General features: G+C 42.6%; 1 protein-coding gene and 1 pseudogene across 1 annotated transcript; both read right to left on the bottom strand.

Annotated features, from left to right (window-relative positions):
- Positions 1-3,159: 3,159 nt before the first annotated feature.
- Positions 3,160-3,954, bottom strand: LOC139784822 (uncharacterized). The gene has a single exon (XM_071724007.1). It carries the CDS (start codon positions 3,952-3,954, stop codon positions 3,160-3,162), a length of 795 nt encoding a protein of 264 aa, XP_071580108.1.
- Positions 3,955-19,449: 15,495 nt separating this feature from the next.
- On the bottom strand, positions 19,450-22,446 carry LOC139784828 (uncharacterized; annotated as a pseudogene).
- Between the last annotated feature and the right edge of the window lie 20 nt (positions 22,447-22,466).

Raw genomic sequence — 22,466 nt, 5'->3', positions numbered from 1 at the left:
GAGCGAGATCGCTCTGGAAAAGAGGTACGAGCCCATCGTCAAACCTCTGAAACGGCTCGCCGATGACGCGGACCGCAGGGGTAAAGGACCGGGCAAGAATAACGACGACGACGACGACGACGACGGCAGCTTTACGCTCGCGAGAAAGATGAAAACAACGAAGAGAGCAAAGAAGGATAGTGACTACGGTGATGACGACGACGATGCAGGCGCCGACCTGGAGCGCGATTACGGGGAGGACGACGACGTATTCACGCCAATAAGGACAACGACGACCGCGGGAAAAAAAGGAGAGTCGCGTCCAGCACGGTTGAGTTCGGCTCCCGCGACGACGACGACTATCGCGAGCTCCACGCCGATCCACGCCGATTCGGTCCGGTTTTTACTCAGAGAACACGAGATCGTCTCGGAGACTACGACTCCACCCCCCGCGCTAGAGACGTCCGTCAGGGAGTCGTTGAGCACGGCGGAAGGTCGCGACGCTCTGAATAGCCAACTAGGACCGTTAGAGCGGGAGTACGTGGGCGCTCTTCTGAGCGGCGACAGTAAAAAGGAGATCGACCACGTCTACGGAGTGTATCTTGGCGAGCACGGCACGATGCTGGGTAACAAGCGATTTGACGTGGCCCCGGATGACTCCGTGATCATCGACGGTGTACGGTACAAGGGCACGCGCGGTCTGTACGAGTTGATCTTCATGCGAATTCCCAACGCTCGCGTCTACACGGAGAAGGACAAACGAACGTACAGGAGTATACTTTTCGCCACCAGCGCTCACAAACGCGGTCGCAGCGCCGGCATGCCTGTCAAGGGTAACAGGGGACACAAGTACACAAAAATAATAGCGCCGCTCGTACACCCGTCTCACACAGTTGGAACTACGAAGGGCGCCGGACTACCGTCGGCCATGCGACTGACCGACAACGCGATCGATTACGTTCACTGGGACGATCCCAACGAGCTGGTCGATCGACTTCGACTGCTAGACGCTTCTCGTCGGGCCGGCAACAACGCTCACGACAACGAAATTCTGTCGGTTTCGGCCGGTTTCGTCGTAAATTGATCGGTCGCGTCGATCGCGACGGCAGTACGTATCGCGCGCTCTCCAGCGCCTCCCCCGCGCGCGCGCGATGTCCGTGAACAAATTCGGCATGTCTCTGACAAATCGGAGCAACGGTGACGGAATCGACGGTGCGTCCACGGTGCGATTACGCTCCTCGATCGAATCCCTGCGTAATTACACGCGCAACAACGCGCTCTTTATGAGCGAGGGTTCCTACGACGCGAGGGAGCGCAAGATACGGCGGGTAGCCGCGCCGGAGAACGACACCGACGCGACGAACACGAGCTACGTCGAGGACGCGATCGGACGATCGAAGAGAAGCGCGACCAAAGAATTGACAGGCGAAATAGCGGCGGTGAGGAACGACGCGCTTCTCTCGAATCGAAACTCTTACGACGCGCGGGATCGCAAGATACGGCGGGTAGCCGCGCCGGAGGTCGGCACCGACGCGACGAACAAGAGCTACGTAGAGGGCGCGATCGGGCGGCTCAAGAGCGTCGTAATCGAAGAGATCAAGAAGAACGACGCGACGCTGAGGAACGACGCGCTCCGCTTGAGTCAGGGCTCTTACCACGCGAGGGAGCGCAAGATACGAGGGGTAGCCGCGCCGGAGGTCGACACCGACGCGACGAACAGGAGTTACGTGGAGGACGCGATCGAACGGTTCAAGAGCGCCGTGATCGAAGAGATCGAGAAGAAGAACACCGTCGATCGAGAGTTCACGGGCGTCATCGTGACAAACGCGAACCAGGGTTTGAGAGACGAAATAGCGACGTTTCGAAACAACGCGCTTCTCTTGCGCGAAGATTCCTACGACGCGTCGGAGCGCAAGATACGACGCGTGGCCGCGCCGGAGGTCGGCACCGACGCGACGAACATGGGCTACGTCGAGGGAGCGATCGCGGAGCTCAGAAAGAACTTCAAAGATCTGATAAGAGAATTTAGAAGCCAGTTCGTAACTGTGAAGAATACCGTGGATAAGCACGAAATCCAGATCGCCAGAATTCTGAGTATATTGAGCAATGAGCGTGGAAAAACTGAGACTCGTGGAGGAATTGCACGCGCCGGCGCGAAAAAACTTTCCTCGCCGCCGCGTCGTGGTGCGCGGTTACGACGACCTGTGGCAGGCCGACGTGGTCGAGATGCGTCCCTATTCGCGCGAAAACGCGGGTCACAATTACATTCTGACGGTCATCGATGTGCTGAGCAAGTACGCCTGGGCGATCCCGCTCAAGACTAAGAGCGGAAAGGAGGTCGCGACGGCTCTCGGAAAGATCTTTCGCGAGGACGCGCGACACCCTAGGAATCTGCAAACGGACAAAGGAAAGGAATTCTACAACGCCGACGCGCGCAAAATCTTCGACGCGCGCAAGGTGAATCACTACTCCACGTATTCGGTGATGAAAGCGTCGGTGGTGGAGAGATTCAATCGCACGTTGAAAAACGACATGTGGAAGCTCTTCACGCTCCAGGGATCGTACAGATGGATAGACTCGCTGCTGCGTTTCTTGTCGAATTACAATCGTCGCAGACACAGAACGATCGGAATGCGTCCGGCGGACGTGATGCCCACCGTCGCCGAAAAACTGTTGCGCACGGTGTACAGTCGCGCGAAGATCGCCGCGCCGGCGATATTTCGAGTCGACGATCCGGTGCGCGTGAGCAAATTCAAAACGATCTTCGAAAAGGGCTACACTCCCAATTGGACCACCGAGATATTTCGCGTAGCCAAAGTACAAAGGACCAATCCCGTTACGTATCTGCTGAAAGACGTTCGCGGAGAAGCGATAGCCGGAGGATTCTACGAACACGAGTTGCTGCGCGTCTCCAATCCCGACGTCTATCTCGTGGAAAAAGTCCTGCGTAAGTGCGGCAATCGAGCGTATGTGAAGTGGCTGGGGATGGACAGTTCGCACAATTCCTGGATAGATAAGGCGTCTGTAGTGTAACAGAAATAATTAGACATTCGTAAATACGCGCAACGTGTATTTTATTGTTAATAAAAAAATTTTACACATTCATTGGTTTGTTTCTTACGTGCTATTGATTTTTCTACGATAAAACAGTTTTAGAAAGCGCATGATATTGTTTCTTTTTTACAACAGTATTCCGTAATGTCCCCACGGAAGCGTTTCCTCGCTGTCCAACGTCACGTATCGCTTATCGTCGTGCGGACTGAGAGCTAGTTTTTGCTCCGACACGGTGTGAACCTCGTGCAACGTCGAGCGTATGCACGACTGGCGCGTCCTCAGCTCGCGCGCGTCCCGCAAGCACGCCACGTAATCCTCGAACGTGATCTTCTTCGCGACTACGTTTCTTTTAACACCCTTTATTCTTTTGGTGTCGTCGCGTCCGAGTACCCTATAGGTGTACATCTTCGCTCTGAGGCCTACGAACTCCGTCATGATCGCACCGTTGTTCTCGTCCTTCATCAGACCGGGCACCTTCTTGTTGACGCGCGGCATACCGTGCGCGTTATTCTCCGCGTAATCGCTCGTGTCGAACCTGTCTATGTCGCGTCTCATACGCTCGTACGCGTCTTCGCACTCCAGCGAATAGATCAGACTATCGGTATCAGTGTACAGAATTCGACACCGGTCGCGATAGAGCGGCGCCATGTAGTCGTAGTGAAACTCGTAGAGACGCGTCTTGGATATCTCGAGAATACACATACCCACGTAGACCTGCTTGTTGAGTTTTACCTCGAGCTTCCGCAGCTCGATCGCGACCAGATTCTCCGAGAAGACGCTTCTGCTGTGAAAGTTCGGCCTGCCGATCAACGCCTCCGCGCCGTATCTCCCGTCCCATCGCGTCACGAGACGCACGTCCACGTGAGCGCGCACGTTCTCCATCGTTTTGCCGAAGACGGCATTGTTCATCAGTTTGTACATGTTCCGTTCGAACTCGTTGCTCGCGCGCGTCCTGAACGTCGTGTTAAGCTCGATGTAGCCGCGAAGCCACGGCGACTGGGCGAATCGCAGCACTCGACGAACGCGCGTCAGACGCAAACCCAGTCGCAGACATTGCTGCAGGTTTCGATAGTGCGTCACGTAGCGCGATTTGTCGTAGAGAGTAGCGAGCAGTTTCTCCTACCGCTTACCGGGCGGTTTATCGCGCGTCGGGCACAGCGGCAGGTCCGCGTGGGCGTCGTGCAGTTCCGGCGGATACTCGAGATCCACCTCCAGAATGTAATCGACCTCGCTGTCCGTCGGCACGGTCGTCACGTCGAAATTCTCGGGGTCGTCGAGCCACTGGAAATTCGCGTACGGCAGCGATTCGCTCATAGCCCAGCCGTACAGATTGTTCACGTCGTAATACATGAGATACGTAGTGGGCTGGGACGAGTCGTACGTTGGTACGTGCCTGTTGTTGGCTCGCGCGTACCTGAGCGAACATTGACTGAGGCCACCGCGTATTCCGCGTTTCACGAACATCGCCATGTCGATGTCGGTGAGCAGCTCGAAACGCACGGCGGTGTACCTCAACATGGCGTCCCACGTGTACCCCGGCAACGTATAATAATACGCGGGATCCAGCCCGTAACTCGCTAAACACGTGTCCCGAAAATTTTCAAAGATATCCGCCAGAAGAAGCACGTCGGTCTTGAGATACAGATCGCTGTACTCGCCGAGATCCCGCACGCAAAAACGTCGCCAGACCCTCGTCGCGTGCTCGTAATCGCTCTCGCTCGCGGTCTCGTCGGTCAGGGAGCTGTAACAGATCTCGCGCGGTGGAAGCTCGGTCTCCCGCAGTTTGTCCTCGCTGTCGACGTACTCGTACGGAAATACTCCCTTGCAAGTGAGCAGATCGAGATCCTCCGTGCTCAAATCCGCGTTCTCCGAGCGCGTTATTCTCAGCTTGTCCTTGTCCAGATAGGACGCCAGGGTTTCGAGACTCGCGGCTAAAAATTTGTACGAGTCTACGAATCGAAGCTTCACGAGTCGATTCCACATCCCGTCCGTTTGCGTCTCCTTAACGGTCTTCGAGAAAGATATGTAATTTTCCTTCGTAAGCGGCAGGAGTTCGACCCCACCCTCGAAATCGTTCGCGATTTTCTCGATGATAAAGTGCGCGTCGTAACCCGACAGATTGTGGAAGAACACGGGAATCACGTAGGGGAGACCGGGGCTAAACCGCCAACGGGGTTGAACCGCCAAATCAAATATCTCGGAACCTGTATATTGTGCGAACTCGCTATTAACATTTTAAACGCTGCTTATGGTACCCATGTGACCAACGGAGTTTCGGCAGGTTATCTGCTGTGTTATGATTTTTACGAGGGCAAACGTGTTTTCGGAAGGTGAAAGTTACATTTTCTGCGCGTGGAAATTTTGTAATATCTGCAATGATATTTGCTCTCCAAATCTCGAGGTACGTGATTATAAAGAGTAATGCATGAAGAACACGAATCCAGTGTAGTTTTTTCATTATCGTTGATGTCTAATATTTCGTGGGCGATCAAACCTGAAACTTGTGTTTGGGGCTAATCGGTCAGTAAGCAGTCCAGATGCATTTCCAAGGCATTTCCAGGCTCATTGCATATGGAATATGGATGAGACGGGAATTACAACCGTTCAGACACCGAATAGAGTCATCGGACGTCGAGGAGTGAAACAAGTCGGGCGAGTGACTTCTGCGGAAAGAGGAACCCTCGTAACTAATTTCGTTAAACTATTTTCGTAAACTTATGTTTGGGGCTTATCCGCCAGTAAGCACCCGGGGCTGGTCCGCCAGTCTCGTCACTGTGGCGCACCGGGCGCACGACTTCAGCTCACGGCGATTTCAGGTTAGGTTTCCCTCGAGCGTGATTCTGTCTTCCCTTGCACGTGCGTCAGTTTGTGTAGGAGGGAAATGGTACGCACGTATCGTCGCAAAACGGGTGTTTTGGCCGACCGAAATTCAGATTGCAACGAGAATGCGCCGGACCTCTGTACCGTCCGCTTAAATGACAGTGATCTCGCACGCGCTTGTCCTCCGGTTGGAACGCTTTCCGACACACGTGACAATGCGTCGCGCGCCAAAATTCGAGTTTCTCGTCCTCCGTAAGTTCTACCATCGATATATTGGTGGAGAATTTAATCTTTGCGTGACGTGCGAGAACGCGAAGCTCGTTCACGAACCACGAAACGCAGTCGTCGCCGCGACGATATCTATACGTGGACACGGTATCGTCGTAGGTGCAGCACAGATAGTAGCCCAGGCTGAACGGTACGTGACGCTGATAAGCGTATCTTTTCGTTCTCGCGCCTCCTTCGGCATTCTCCCTCTTCCGCTGTTCGAGAAGACACTCCAGATCCGCGTACACCACGAAGGGGAGTCGCTCCTTTCTGTCGTGATTGTCGAACGACAGCTACTTATCGTCCTCGTTCGGAAGAACGATGGCGCAGTCGTTCATTCGGCCGCAGTCGACGCTGTGAGCGGCCATTTTTTCGCGCGTATAGAAATAGTGTAGACATCTGCGAAGTAACGTGCGTGCGATTACTATGCGTATATAAATTAACACCGCGTCGTTTCCTTATTCCTCAGGTTTTTTTTACTTACCGATCGCAAACGTGCTTCGCGCACCGTTTCGCGGTCAATTGCGAATTCACCAATCGCGATAGATTCTTTATCCAGGCGAAATGGCCCCTGTTGATGCCGCGTAGCGTATCGCGCAGATACAGGAGATTTACGTGTCTATCCCTCTTATCGTCGGTTAACCGCAGAGGCACGATCGCGTTGCGGTCGGCGCCCCGTCCGAACTTATCTTTTTTTCGATTCCTTCCCGAGTTGTAAATACGTTGATCGATACGTCGTTTTGACGTTCGAACTTTCCGATCTGTTTCAGATCTATGGGAAACTTAATCCCGTCGAGATTCAGCACCGTCGCGTAATCGGGATACGAGCCGCATCGTTCCGCGTGCCACTTGGCGGGATACAGAGCCGCGACCACCGCACGCGCGAAACACGTGTCGTTCTCCGACAGCACGTTGACCACCGCCTGTTTAAGTCTTATACCTAGCGGTATCTTCATCCAACATCCCACGCGCATGGGATTACACTTGTTCACGTTCACCGTTAGGTTGAGTATTCGCGACAACGCCCATCCGCTGTCGCGTTCCTGAAATTCGTCCAACGCCGCTAGAATCGCGTCGCGCACGTGCTTTTCGTACCACTCGCCCAGATCGGACCCCTGGAGGAGCTGTTTGTTCCGCGTAGCGATACTCTTCACATCGGTCTTAACGTCCGCTACGAATTCCCCATTGAATATGACATTAACCTTCAGACACACGTGTCTGTTCAAATTATCCTGCACTTTTTCGAGCACGGTGCCCTTCGCATCCTCGAGAAATCGCGCTGGTTCGATGTACGTAGAGTTCGTCACAGCGCCGGTGAGTACGCGACTTTGGAACGCCGTATCGATCTCGACCCACGAAAATCCTCCGCTAACGCCGCTGCTGCTACCGCCGTCCCCACCGTCCAAACCGGCACCTACGACGCGTTCGAATCGTCGGCGCAGATTCTCCCTCGAACCTTCCAATCGCGCTATTCGAGCCACCAGAGCGTTCACGGCTCCCGTGTTTCCTCGCCCCCCAGATTGTCTGACTCGACAACTCTCCCGCAAGAGCCGGAGACACTCGTCGCATCGTCGTCCCCACGCGCGGTACCCGTCCGCGTCGCGGACGTTCGCGGCGAGCAACTCGTCGCACTGTTCCTGCATCCTATCCAGAAGGGTCTTCCACCCTCGGGAACACTGAATTTCACTCGATCGAACAGACGACGAGACTTGTAGGTCTGAATCCTACGTATCTTCTCTCCTCCGTCCACCGTCTGATAGTAAAGATAATACTCGAGCGGCAGGCAACGCATATAATCCTTCGCCCTAACGGAGTTTGCCATTGTCGTCTCTATCCACGCTCGCTCGCGCGCGGTTCGCGCCCCGGTCTCCCTTCGTAGATGATGAGTCGCCAGATTCCATCGCGCGTCCTCCTTCGCCACCGACTCGCATACGTTTGACGGCAACGACGCGTCGACTCTCGCCGATTCGTCGTCCGAATTGGACGAGAACCTGGGCATGGACTCGTAACAGCGCAGTTCGCCGTCCGATTCCTCGGACGAGTAATAACGGCGATCGTTCATTCGCGAGTACGCATCGCTAATGACGCTGATACATCAGCAACGCTAACACGTCGAAATTAAAACCAACTACTTCCCCGGCATCGTCGCGTATAGCTAGTCTTTCATCAAGTATCTCGTTATAGAGATACGTACGGTGCGATCGGTGATCGACGATTCCGGTTTCGCGACGGATCAGATATCTCGTTACGTCGACGCGCCGCGGATCCCCATTCCTCCCGAACGGTTCGCTAACTTTTACGATCGGTTTTCCGATTTTAGAATTGAACACCGGTTTGCAAAGTTCTACGTACTCTTCACTCATACCTCATTTTAGAGAAAAACAACAGTAACTTATCCCAGTCCCGGTGCGCTTTACGTCGCACCACTCTCTCTAGATAATGCTGCAATAGCGCCGCTAACGCGTCTCAGTCAATAGTAACAGATTCCATTCTCCGCCACTCTTCTCCAAACTATTTGGTATTAAAGAGACCTCCGGTTCGATCGACGATCGGGAATTCCGATTTCGCGATCGATCAGATATCTCGTTACGTTGACTCTCCACAAATCCGATCCGCAACACTTCCTCGCGAACGGGTCGTTGATTTTCGCGATCGGTTTCCCGATTTTCACGCGCACCGGTTTGCAAAGTTCTACGTACTCGTCGCTCATACCACGTTAGAAGAAAAAAACCCACATTAACTTATCCCGTTCCAATGCGCTTTACGCCGTCGCGCCAATTCATTTTATACTCGTTCGGTATCTCAACGGTGGATGTACCTACAGGATACACCCTTCCGGGAAGGGGACATCCGCTGTTATCTCGACGGAGGATGTACCTACAGGATACACCCTTCCGGGAAGGGGACATCCGCTCGCCGCATCCTGCAAAAAAAACAAAAAGAGGAACTAACAAGAGCGACCTCGAACGAGTTCGAACGCGCGCGATGATAACATTATTCGCGATGACGTGCGAATCGGGGCGGATTTCCGCTCGCGGCCGATAACGCGGTCGATAACGCCGATCCGAGCGCCCTCTCGGAGCGCCCGGGAACGACGATCCCCCCCCACCCCCGGTGGCACCCCTGCGGCGCGAAATTCCCCATCACCCGCCTAGGGAATTTACGTCTTCAGGTTACCGCAAGGTGGCAACACTGCGGTGCGAACTTCCCCATCACCCACCTAGGGACAGGTGTTCCCACAAAATACTCGCATCTGATTGGACAGCCTCGAGCTTCGTACCGCGATCTGATTGGACAGCGATACACCTTTGTCCAGTTACAGGGGAATGTTTGTCCGGTTACAGGGGAAATTTCCCCTCACACCTGTCCCCCTTACCCCCCCCCCCCCTGTTTCCCCTTGCACCTGTCCGCCCTTCACCCTCCCCCCCCTCGCCCATTCCCACCTCATGCCCCCCCCCCCTCGTCCCCCTCGCCCATCTCTTATGGCGTTCCCCCCGCGTGCGCGCGTCCCCCCCCCCGCTTCCCCTCGGTTGTACCCGGCAGCCGAGGGTACTGTTATTGGTCTACTCTAATGCTGTGTGAAAAATCTTCTCACTTATCGGTTCACCCCGAACGTCAATATGTGTGTTTATTATAATATCTAAAAAGTATACAAGAAATTAAAATATTTATTTTTATATTATAGCAATCACAATGCACTATTGAATATACCTTTCATTTTTTTGTATGTGTTAGTTAATTTAAAAACTTTTCTCTCTCCAGATTTCTTCACAGCTGTAAATTGTGTCGCTAAATTTTTCTTGAATATTTTTCTTAATATCGTATGGACACTTTTTGTAGGATTATTTGTGGTTCGATCCAAGCTTTTTAGATAAAAACAGAACCCATTGCTACAAATAATTTATATTTTTAAAACGTACGAATTTTTCAGAGGTTTCTCGGTTATTTAAATTTTCATCAAATTCCAAGAAGTCATGCATTGATTCTATGGGCATTTCGATACCAAATTCTTCGACTGGATTAAAAATATGTATGTTATTATTATCGTGTAATTGTCGAATATCGTAGTGAAGATCTTCAATATCTGTCCTCATTTGTAACATAATTTTTCTGTTTACTAATATACCTTTGAATAAAAGTTTCATATCTAGAAGTTTTAATATTATGTAAAAATATATATGTATAATATTTATTTAATATTTTTAATTTTTAAAAAAGATGTGTTAGTGTGATTAACTTGACTATCAATTTAATTATGTGATTATGTTGTTCGAACTTTAATTGAGACTGCGTTTTAGTCCGAAAATAACGGCGCGTAGTTTACCAAGGCAAAGAATTGCACGTAAAATTTACGCCATTATTATTATTAGGCAACCAAGATCCAGTCCTAACCATTTAACGGCGTTTTTCTTAATTTACAATTGAATAAATTGATAAATTATATCAAATTTCCAAGTAACAATCACATTAATAAATTGCTTATATAAGTATTTTCTAATGACTTGCCGTTTATAGTTGTGTTAACTGATTCATTTAAATTAATACTTGTATTGGAATGAGTTTCCGTATTTTCTGTAGAATTATTTGTTGGCCCGGGTTCGACATTAATAGTATTTCCTTGTAACTCGATACATTCTGTAAACATAATTTTTACTGCATTGCTATACGTAAAGTAAAAATAGAAAAAAGTTATGTAGAAAGAACAAAAATTTAGTTGTACTTTATTTATCTTATTATGTAAATATATTACCTACGTTAAAATAATATTATTTTAAACGTTAAAATAAATGTTTTTTTAATGAAAAAAAGGGAACTTATCCCATTATTTTTAACGTTTTAAAAAATGTTTGAAAAATGTTTTTTAAATGTTTTTTAAAAACATTTTTTAAATATTATTTTGCTGATTGGGGAAGAAGGTTTAAAGTTATGCATTAATCCTAATCTCCATCAAAATAAAAAACTAAAATTACAATTTAATGTTGATGGCCTACCGTTATTTAATTCAGGAAAGAAACAATTTTGGCCCATTTTGTGCAAAATTTTTTCGGAAATAAACATTTATAAACCTTTCGTTGTTGCAATTTTTTGTGGTGACTCTAAACCTACAAATTTAAATAGTTTTTTAACAGAGTTTGTTGAGGATATAAATAACATTATGAATAACGATTTTATAATAGATAATGAACGATTTTCTGTAACAATACATAGTTTTATATGTGATATGCCTGCACGATGTTTTTTAAAAATGACAAAAGGACACGGAGGTTTTAGTGCATGCGAAAGATGCGTGGTTTATGGTTCACGATGCGAGAACAGGACAGTTTACTGTTCTTTAAATGAGCCACTTCGGACAGACGAATCATTCAGAAACTACGATGATATTGAACATTATAATGGGCATACACCTTTAATGTATATAGAACCAAAAATTAACTTTATATCGCATTTTGTTCTGGATAGCATGCATTTATGCAGTGGAGTGACTAAAAAATTAATTGAATATTGGATTTTGTGTTCTGGCAAAGCGCGAATAAGTAGAGTTAAGAGATTAGAATTATCACGAAGAATGATGTGTTTAAAACACGATATACCTTTTGAATTTCAACGAAAACCAAGAAGCACGAATGATGTTAAAATGTGGAAAGCTACTGAATTTCGTTTTTTTCTCTTATACTGCGGACCAATTGTATTAAAGAATGTATTAGATAACAATTATTATAAACATTTCTTATTGTTACATACAGCCTTCCGAATATTGTCTAGCGAATATTTTGAAACGTACAATAACATTTCAAAAGTATATTTATCGAAATTTTTTGAAGTCCTCCCGAGTTTATATGGCACAAAATCGCAAATTTTGAACATGCACAACCTTATTCATGTTGCAGATGATGTAAAAAATTTAGGTTGCAATTTAAATTATATTAATTGTTTCCCATTTGAAAGTTATTTAGGGTTACTAAAAAAGTATATTCGGAAGGCTGATAATCCCTTGGTACAAGTGTGTCGTAGGCTAAGTGAAACAAATAAATATAATAAGCCTACTATTCCGCCGTTTATTGAAATTTTAAACTTCAAAAAATCGCAAAACAATAATAACAAAATACTTATTTTTAAGTTAAAAATAAATGGATCTTTTGTGATAAGTAATAAATATCCAAATAATGTTATTTTATTAGAAAATGGTTTAGTTTTCCAAATTAAGAAAATTTTTTTCAAACAAAATAACTTTCAACAGATAAAAATAAAAGGAATTCCAGCTAGAAAAACAAAAAATATATATAAATATCCGATAAACTCTCGGGATTTACAAATATTTGAAATTGTTCAATTTTCTTCACATGTACAAATTCATCCTGTTAACTTCATTAAACGAAAATGCTTAGTGATAAGTTTAAATTTAGAAGAATCTAGTCCGAAAAGAACATTTGTATTATCCTTGCTACATTAATAAAAGAAACTTGAAACTATTATACTGATTGATATATAATATTTCTTACATATTTCTTATAATTAAACCCAGTGAAAACAACCTAATCAAAGTGATGTCAAATTGCCATCAAATTGACGAGGGGTATGATGTCAAAAGGAGTGATCAAAATGATGGCATCATGACTGCAAAACGTCCCATACCTTGGTGATTATGACTGTCATTTTGATGTCTGTTTGATGTCAAAGTAAATAATTCCCTCTACAGTAATATAAATGCAAATTAAAATAAAATTAAAACTAAATTACATTGAAAAAGAGACAAAATAAAGACAGAAATATATTGCATAAGGTTCTTTAATCAGATTTAAGCTTTGTTCTTAAATTTATATAACAGGTAACTTAAAATCATATAGCAGTAAATCAACTTAGTTAACGAATAAACTTAATTAATGAATAAACTTACAAGTTAACATAATAAACTAAAAATTATAAATGTTTTTGGTATATATATATATAAACTTTTATATATATATATATAATAATAAATTATATATATATATATATATATATATATATATATATATATGGGACGATCCACGTCACTTTTACCCCCCATCTGTCCAAAATTGGTATGGACGGATTTTAATGACCAAAGGCGGAAAATGTTTGTCTTGAAAAGAGCTTTCGAAAGGCGTGTGGCATATATGCGCAATTCAACATGGCGTCATAGTTATGGCTGCTTAAAGGGATAAATTCAAAATTTCAGATCCAACATGGGCAGATAAAACGGTGAAAAGTAACTAAATTCATGTGAAACTCAGTATTTGGGAAATTTTGGGGTCGCTGATTACGAATCTGAACGTAAAATTGTGAAATTCAAAATGGCGGCTCCAATATTGCGGATGCAAATATGAGAAACGGACGAAAATTCCAGTAAATGATCTGAAAACTCTTACTGGAAGGTTTTTTGGGTCGCTGATCACGAATTTGTAGCTAATTTGTTAAAAAACAACAGACAAACCGTGTTAATTGAAATTCTACTCTTAGCGTTACCCAGAGATGACGGCGTGGACGTGGTAGAAATTCATCTCCTTTGGAGTGCTTTATTTTCGTGAGTTCCCCTGGCTTCTTACGCTTCGGGGTGCTTTATTTTCGTGAGTTCCCCTGGCCTCTCACGCTTCGGGGTGCTTTATTTTCGTGAGTTCACCTGTACTGTAGAATGTTTAGTGGTTGCTCACTAGCAGAGTACTGATAAGAGATTACAGTACATGAAATACTCTGCTAGTGAGCAACCACTAAACATTCTACAGTACAGGTGAACTCACGAAAATAAAGCACCCCGAAGCGTGAGAGGCCAGGGGAACTCACGAAAATAAAGCACCCCGAAGCGTGAGAGGCCAGGGGAACTCACGAAAATAAAGCACCCCGAAGCGTGAGAGGCCAGGAAAACTCACGAAAATAAAGCACTCCAAAGGAGATGAATTTCTACCACGTCCACGCCGTCATCTCTGGGTAACGCTAAGAGTAGAATTTCAATTAACACGGTTTGTCTGTTGTTTTTTAACAAATTAGCTACAAATTCGTGATCAGCGACCCAAAAAACCTTCCAGTAAGAGTTTTCAGATCATTTACTGGAATTTTCGTCCGTTTCTCATATTTGCATCCGCAATATTGGAGCCGCCATTTTGAATTTCACAATTTTACGTTCAGATTCGTAATCAGCGACCCCAAAATTTCCCAAATACTGAGTTTCACATGAATTTAGTTACTTTTCACCGTTTTATCTGCCCATGTTGGATCTGAAATTTTGAATTTATCCCTTTAAGCAGCCATAACTATGACGCCATGTTGAATTGCGCATATATGCCACACGCCTTTCAAAAGCTCTTTTCAAGACAAACATTTTCCGCCTTTGGTCATTAAAATCCGTCCATACCAATTTTGGACAGATGGGGGGTAAAAGTGACGTGGATCGTCCCATATATATATATTAGAAAAAAATTAAACAAAAGTTTACATGACTTATGATAAAAATAGAGTATTGTACGTATAACAAATCATAAGAAACTGGCTTTTACTAAACTACAATACTTTTAATTCCTGGCAGCAAAGCGCTGCCAGGGATTAAAAGTAGACAAAGCTATCAATAATAATCAAAATATAATGAAAAACTACAAATATATTTTAGGCGTCAGAATCATGAGTATCATTAACTCTCCTTCCATTAGCAGTTTGGAACCAACGCTTGATTTTGGCTTCAGCATCAGTAAGAAAACTATCATGAAATTTTAATTTAACTGCACCTGCAAAGGAAATTGCGATAAAAGAATTGAATAATACTTTTTTGTAGACAATAAGCTTTCATCTTGATAATAACTATTTTTTCAATAAAATAATAACTATTTTTTAAATATTTTACAAGATATATGCAAAAAAAACCAAAAAAATGCACCTATTTTTCAAGGTGGCGAATGTTTATCTTTAACTTATCAGGACTTTTTAGACGTTTATTAATAAGCCTAAACATCTCTACCAAGTTTCAAAACTTTTGGAATTATTTCTGTCAAATTTCCTATTTTGACTAAGCTAATATGGGACTTACCACAGCTTATAAACATATATATTTCCTGTTTATTTAGATCAATGTTCCGATTTTCGTTGTGTACCTTTAATAACATCCTGTATAATTTCGTCCATTTGTTATTATCATTGTTCTTCCTTGTTTTCTTTTGCAAACTCTGAACAGGCACAGATATGTTATCAATGTCGTGTTACAATGGGAGCTTTCCAGCAAGCGACACAATTCGGCACAAGTGTCATTTTGTCTTTGTTACTCATTGCCAAAAAAGAAAGATGAAACGATGTTTGTGTTGACTTGTGTCGCTTGTTGGAAAGCTCCCAATGTTATTTGTCTGCATGTTTTCCGGCCAAGTGCATGCAAATACATTACTACATCCACGTAGAGAATACCGGTTAAGGCTCCTGGGTAGTCACCACAGCCATATTGAGTTCTTGCTATCAAGGCGAGAAATAACACCCTATTTTGTCCTGCGTTTTATTCCGAAATAAAAAGACATTTCAATAAAAAAATCACTATAGATTGTTTCAGAACACTTCTAAAATTGACCGGAAACAATCCTTTTCCCTCGACAATAAACAAACAGCCGTAAAACAAAGCCTAAACATATGGAAAAACAAGCCGTTTGACGACTATCGAAAGGAGTGGAGAATGTTCCTTCCGCATATGTATTTCTTGCAAATCTTACTTCTCGGTCAATATTACGAGTTTCACGAATACGTTAAACGTTATAGCACAAGTACAGAGCAAATAATAAAGAAATTAAACGCACGACAAAATAGGTTGTCAACATGTGACAGAGAACAGAATTCTCCATTGGAGAGAGTTCTTATTTCTACCGCGACGGTACATACGTCGCCACCGTCAACGCGGAGTTCTCGGCTCAGGAACCAGGAGCCTTAACTTAACTTAACCTCAATTACTATGTGCTACCAAATAAATGTGAAAAAGGAATAAATATTGCAGACAATTCGTACTTACTGGTCTTCTATTCATGTCTTCTATCCAATGCTCAGCTATCAATTTATTGCGCACATAAAACTTTCTCTCAATGAGCTCCTACACACACGACTCGGAAGCACTTGCGCGCGACAAGAAGCGACGCGACGCGGTAATGCCGGTAACCAATAAACTTCTGGGGAGTGGGGATCGATTATGTATCTTGAAATGAGGTGAAAATCACAAAAGTAAGAAAATCCACTAGAACATTTACGATTTTATATGTCGAAATCTAATAACCTTGGTGGAAAATATCATAATTTTTCATATTATTATTAATCAAAATTTCTATAAAATTTTTTAGATATTTTCAGAATACTCAGAATTTTTCAGATTTTTTAATACGAACTTGAACGTTTTTTAGAAAAACTAAAAAAAAATAAGAATAAAATATTTTTCTGTAGAAGTCTGATTAAATGTAAGAAAATCTGTGCAATTCATCAGAAATTTTCATACATATGGATACTGAAATATTCCGAAAATCTTCATCCAATTATTTCTGAAGAAATTGTATCTGAGAAATTTTATATATATTATATATTTTTAGAATTTTTTATAAGTCCCAATTCTTGCAAAATTTCTGAAAAAAATATGAGAAAAAAATTTTTGATATTATTAAAGATCTTCATGCAGTATGTGGTTTTCAATAATACCACAATAAACGCGATCACGGAAGCTTCAAACGTTCAAAATATATGTAAATCGTAATACATACTATAAAACAACGCTGGAGATCCCTTTTAAGAAAATAACTGAGTAGATCAAATTGTCTCATTATTATACCCACATAGCAAAATATAATTCTGACCCAGTTTCTGTCTCAAAAAGAACATAAAATGTACTAGTGCATTTTGCCATCTCTGCACTGTATGATATCTCGGAGGTATCACAAAAAATATTAGAGCCAAATATCTCACCAGCTCGCCTTTTATCCTAGTGCGTAATGATTTTTGCTTACGAGAAGGTACTGGCGCCTGTATGCGCATGTTACTAGCGCTCGCTTGAGCAAAAATTTTTTAAGTCCCTTCACGACATGTTGCTTTCGCGCTGCGGTCGTTACCTCCGGCGCAGCCCGAGCAAAAGTTTTATAAGTCCCCTCGCGGCGTGTTGCTTTCGCGCCGCGGTCGTTACTTCCGACGCCGCCCGAGCAAGTTTTGCCCAAGGTGCGATTCTAAATGGGAAACCCAGACAGATTCCACTTTTTCCACCCAACGTTTGCCCAAGGTGCGATTCTAAATGGGAAACCTAGACAGATTCCATTCGTTCTGCCCAACGTTTTCCCAAAGTTCTTTTATAGTTGGGATAAGAATGGGATTGCCAATTGGAATCGCAATATGTTACCCTATTTGGGATATGTTTGGGTAATCTGATCAGAATCTTAGCTATACTTGGGAATGTTTGGGAAATTTCTATACGGGCGTTATTCGGACAAACTTATCTGCAGATGCAAAAGCGGATATAAAAGAGATCTTTTTTACACGTCTGCTTTAAACTGTGTGCATTCCAGTAGGACAAATCGTTGTGATAATCGTCTCTGACACGTTGAATATTTCAAAGCCATATATTATTGAATGAGATTCGAGGAGAGTCGGTGATAGGATGTGGTACCTTCGACTGTAGAAATAGACTTATATTTCTTTTTGTATTATTTTCATTCATTTTGCCTTCCCTGGAGCAGGTGTAAGCTCAACAGTTCCTTTTTGTTCTATGATCTTTCCCTTCCGTGTTCAAATTTTCGTTGGTAAACGCATATTGTAGTGACTTGTGTTGTTTTCTCTATCTTTATATACGTCACCTTAACCTGACCTTGAGATATGATAAGGACTAATGTGTTGAATTGAGAATTTAAAATTACAATGTGTTCAAGTAAATGTCTCAGCCAGGACTACGGGTTTCGCGGCCGTAATGTTATTTTTGAAATTAGAGCAATTAAGGTGACTCTAAATTAGTTCTTTTCCCTCGACAAGTTCCGGAAAATTACTCGCTTACGACGTTGAGGTTTGAGAGGGGAGTGTAACAGTATAATCATATTCCCTTAACATCGACTCGATCCGACTCGTCGGGAGTTCTTTTGGCGTACATATGATGTTGTTATTCTGTATAAATATGTTATGTTGATGCTTAGAGTGACTCAGGCGAACAGGAAACGTATTATTTCGAAAATCTTAAAGACGAGATACGGTATAAAGGAACTATCGGTGGGAATGAACGACCCGTGCCAGCAATTGTAAGAGCAAGGAGAAGACAACGATATCAGCCACACTTAGACTCAGTCCATAAGGCGGACAAGGACGCCAAACCAGCTGTCGCCGGAGAAAGCCGGGAAATTGACGGGGCTGCCCGAAAATCATTAGGCCCACCGGCGAAACTAACGAGACTCTGGGTCTGGGCAGGCTCTGGGCCTTCGCCGGAGCACCGGATTGCCGGAAAGCTCACTCTCCGGAAAGCCGTGCTAGCGTCACCAAATTTGTAATTCCGGGAGTCGTTCCCCCGAATAGTCGGACCGCTGTTTCTTATTAAATTGTGCGATACTAAACGTCGTACTTCGTCACTGAAGTATATTAATCATTGTATATAAGAATTTGTCGAGAAGTTCCTGTCGGCAACTGCCCAGCAAACATTTTGGTTGTGGGATGTTGCCAAAAGGGGAACAAATGCCAGCAAAACGATAATGCCAAAGCCATGGCCTACTGTGTCCGCAATTGCTCTCCATATGAACGAAATCTTAAGAACATATTCCGCAGTCAAATTGACGACAACACCAGACCAAATCTGACAACAACTTTACGACGTCAGATTGACACAACAAATTGAGGGCAGATCTGTTTATTGCAAAGCGGCAGCCGATTGGCACCAAACGTAGACCAAATCTGTCACCAGACATGCCAACAAAATGGCGCCAAACGCAGACCACATCTGTTTTCAAAAGCGACGCCAGATTGGCAATAAACGGAAATCAAATCTGTCGCTAGAAGCGACAACAGATTGACGACAGATTTGGTATTCTTAAAGTTCGTATTCGCGCATTCGGTATTCCATACCTGCAGATAATTAGTTACACCTATTACAAATATATAAGTTTTAGCTGGTTTTCACGCTAAGATAACATAGCTATAGCATATGTTATTTATCTTAGCGTGTAAACCAGCTAAAACTTATATATTTGTAATAGGTGTAACCACACAATTCTCTGCAGTTATAGAATCCCGACTGTGAATACGAACTTTAGGAATACCAGATCTGTCGTCAATCTCTACCTAACTTAAAGTGAAAAGGAATGTGATTAGAATTATTATATATTATATATTTATACACTTACATAAAGTTTGTTTTATATTTAATAACATTACATATATATTTTATAGTATTACATTTAATTACAATATTATATTTTATTACATCATTAGAAAAAAGTATCTTACAATGTTTTGTAAAAACGGTACAAATTATGTATTAATTAATACTAATGTAAGGCTTCTGCTCGCTCGATCGCCAAGATTATTACAAACTATATATTTTAAAATAAAATAAAATATAATATTAAATCGAAAAATCGAAGTATCTATTGTGAAGTATTAATAAAGAAGAAAAAATATTAACTAATCTAACATTTTATTAGACATGTATCTGTTATGAGATGTAATAGATACGACTAATAAATATTGTTTTAAACATTTATGAAAAAAATACGCATTACGCTTTACAGAAGCATCGGAAAAAAACGAAGTTACTGATTACTTTCCGGGCGAACAGACATACGGAGATGACAATCCTAATTACAATGTTTCATTATGCATTATAGCAACTAAAATATTTTGCGGTGTGTACGAAGCATTATCTGCCGTACTATCATCACTATTACTATTCTCATCTATGCTACCCCAATACGGCATTCTGTAACCTTTTGCGCTGACTTCATGCAGATTAATATGTGATACCTCATCTGCTAACGCCGCACACGAGTATACCTGAACATCTGATGATGATATACCAATATCATAAAAATTAGTCACTTGTACAAACTTTTTGACGCATAAACAATAAGAATTTCCGTCCTTGAAAATATCGCAAACAATACAAATAGACCCATTATTTAAGATGCAACAATTATCGCGGATATGTGTACTAAGCAATATGTGATTAAATGTAATTTTGCGATACCGAGTACAATTGCTATCATCAATGTACGGCATAAATACACGAACAGATGTTTCTACATTACGAGCTTTGCTACTTCCGTGCGCTTGTCTTTCTTTTATTCTATTAAACATTTGTTGGAAAGGTTGATTACCTTTTCTGCAATATCTCCGAAAAATTGACATATTGCTTTCAAATGGAAAAGCAGAAAATGAATCTAAATTGCCAAACGTCTAACGTCATCTGTGAGATGAAGCAGACCATGCACGTTATACGAATTAAATGTAGTGTCATAAACATGTTCAGCTCGAAGAACAAATTTCTGAAGGGCACACTCTGCGAAACGTAAGTATTGCCTTCATGGACACTTAGAAGATAAGATTCTTATAGCTGTATGTAAAAATAAGAAATGTTTATAGACTGTTTTATCTAATAAATCATGGAATAGAGCTGGACTAGTATACAGTAACATTTGTCGCAGTTCTGTAGCTTTATATTTTGAAAACATTTCGAGAGATCTGGGTCGCCTTGCAAAATCTGAAGGACAATATTTTTGTAAACTTTCTATTCGTGTATTTATAATGGTAATAGATGTGCTGGATAGTTTTGTGTCACGAGAGTATTTTCCTTTTACCCACGCAAGTAATATCTCTTCCATTACACCTATGAACACAAGGTGCATACATTCAAATGGAACCTGTGATACCATTCCCATCGGTAATTGTGAGAGCGGACTTGTACCTTCTTTGTGATGAATCTCATCTAAGCGGATGTGGTATTCTTCATCCGTTCGAAGAGGATGGTTTATACCATTAAAGACGTTATGATTACTATAAAAATGTGTACCTGATATTTTACATTTGGAACATGGACGTTCAGCCATATGGTTACGAAGATTTAATATAAAAGCGCGAGCTGGCGCATCTGCCATAAAACATCTAAGTCTTAGTAGCACTTTTTTGTCATTGAATTGTATTCCTCCATTTGAAAAAATTCTTTGGATATCTTGTACAAATTTGTTAAAGAAAACGTTAGGATTATATGGTTTTGCAGGACCTTTGTAAATACCCACAACTATTAGTGGTGCATCTTGTACATTGGCAATTCGACACTGAATTGGCCAAATATGAATGATACTTTGTTTATCTAAATTACATCCATCAGTACTAAAATCTAAAACTACCTCGTCAACTGACGTACATGATGCATTACAGATGCTTTCAATAATTCCAAGTTCCAAATCAAAATGAAGATATTCCCCCGGTGGCACAAAGGATATAGCAAGACAATTACGCGGTGTTTGGAGTAGCGTTCCTTAGGTAATAAGAAAAAGCAAGAATGTGTTCTTAGAAGAGATAGTATGCTATTTCCCTGAACATGTGTAAGATTATTATTTATGAAGCAAGTTGCCAATTTCTCACGAAAAGATGCTTCGTGTACGGTGTATCTGTACATAAGGAGGCAAGAGCATTTTCATCACTTAATTCATGTTCATTACTGTTATTATTGCTAATAGGACTAACATGAAACATATCTGAAGGAGACGAACTATCAATTCTTTGTGTATTTACTATATTTACACTGCAAGTTTTATCGTTCGAAATACTATTGAAAGTAATAGTTTCTTCAGATGCAGTGGAGGGGCCAGGTAAATGCATATCACTCGTAGTACGGACATTTTCATTGGTCAAAGTTAATAAATGAACATTGTTTCTGTATTCTGCTCTAATTCTCCTTTTTTGTCTTTCAGACAATGTGTGCAGCGTCTTTCGAAAAATTGAGGTCTTTAGATATTGTTTTCCCATATTTATATATAAAATGGAATTTGCAAGAGATTGCAGGTACAAATTTCTTGTGTCTACAAAATATAAAATTTATGTTGTGAATACAAAGAAGAAAAGGATTAGAGAGCCTCGTAAAGCTTTATATAAAGCCAAAAACACGATCAAATCGATATACGATATAATCACTGATGATGAAAGCGAGGGATTAAACGTAGAGAATAAGAAACTAGTAAGAGAATAAACCATCAATACAATAGACAATATTTTGAAATGCACGATTACGATATTCGCAAAACGTACAAAATACCAAAACCAATTGAAAAAATAAGTGGAGAAAGATCTTTGTATGAAATTTCTGTAAATACAAAGAAGAAAAGGATTAGAAAACTAGTAAGAGAATGAACCATCAATACAAT

Source organism: Temnothorax nylanderi, unplaced genomic scaffold (assembly GCF_030848795.1).
Source record: "Temnothorax nylanderi isolate EJ_2023f unplaced genomic scaffold, tnyl_v1.0 TNYL_tig0686_pilon, whole genome shotgun sequence".
NCBI classification, from domain to species: domain Eukaryota; kingdom Metazoa; phylum Arthropoda; class Insecta; order Hymenoptera; family Formicidae; genus Temnothorax; species Temnothorax nylanderi.
Note: the sequence above shows the minus strand (reverse complement) of the source record. Positions and strands in the feature narration are given on the sequence as shown.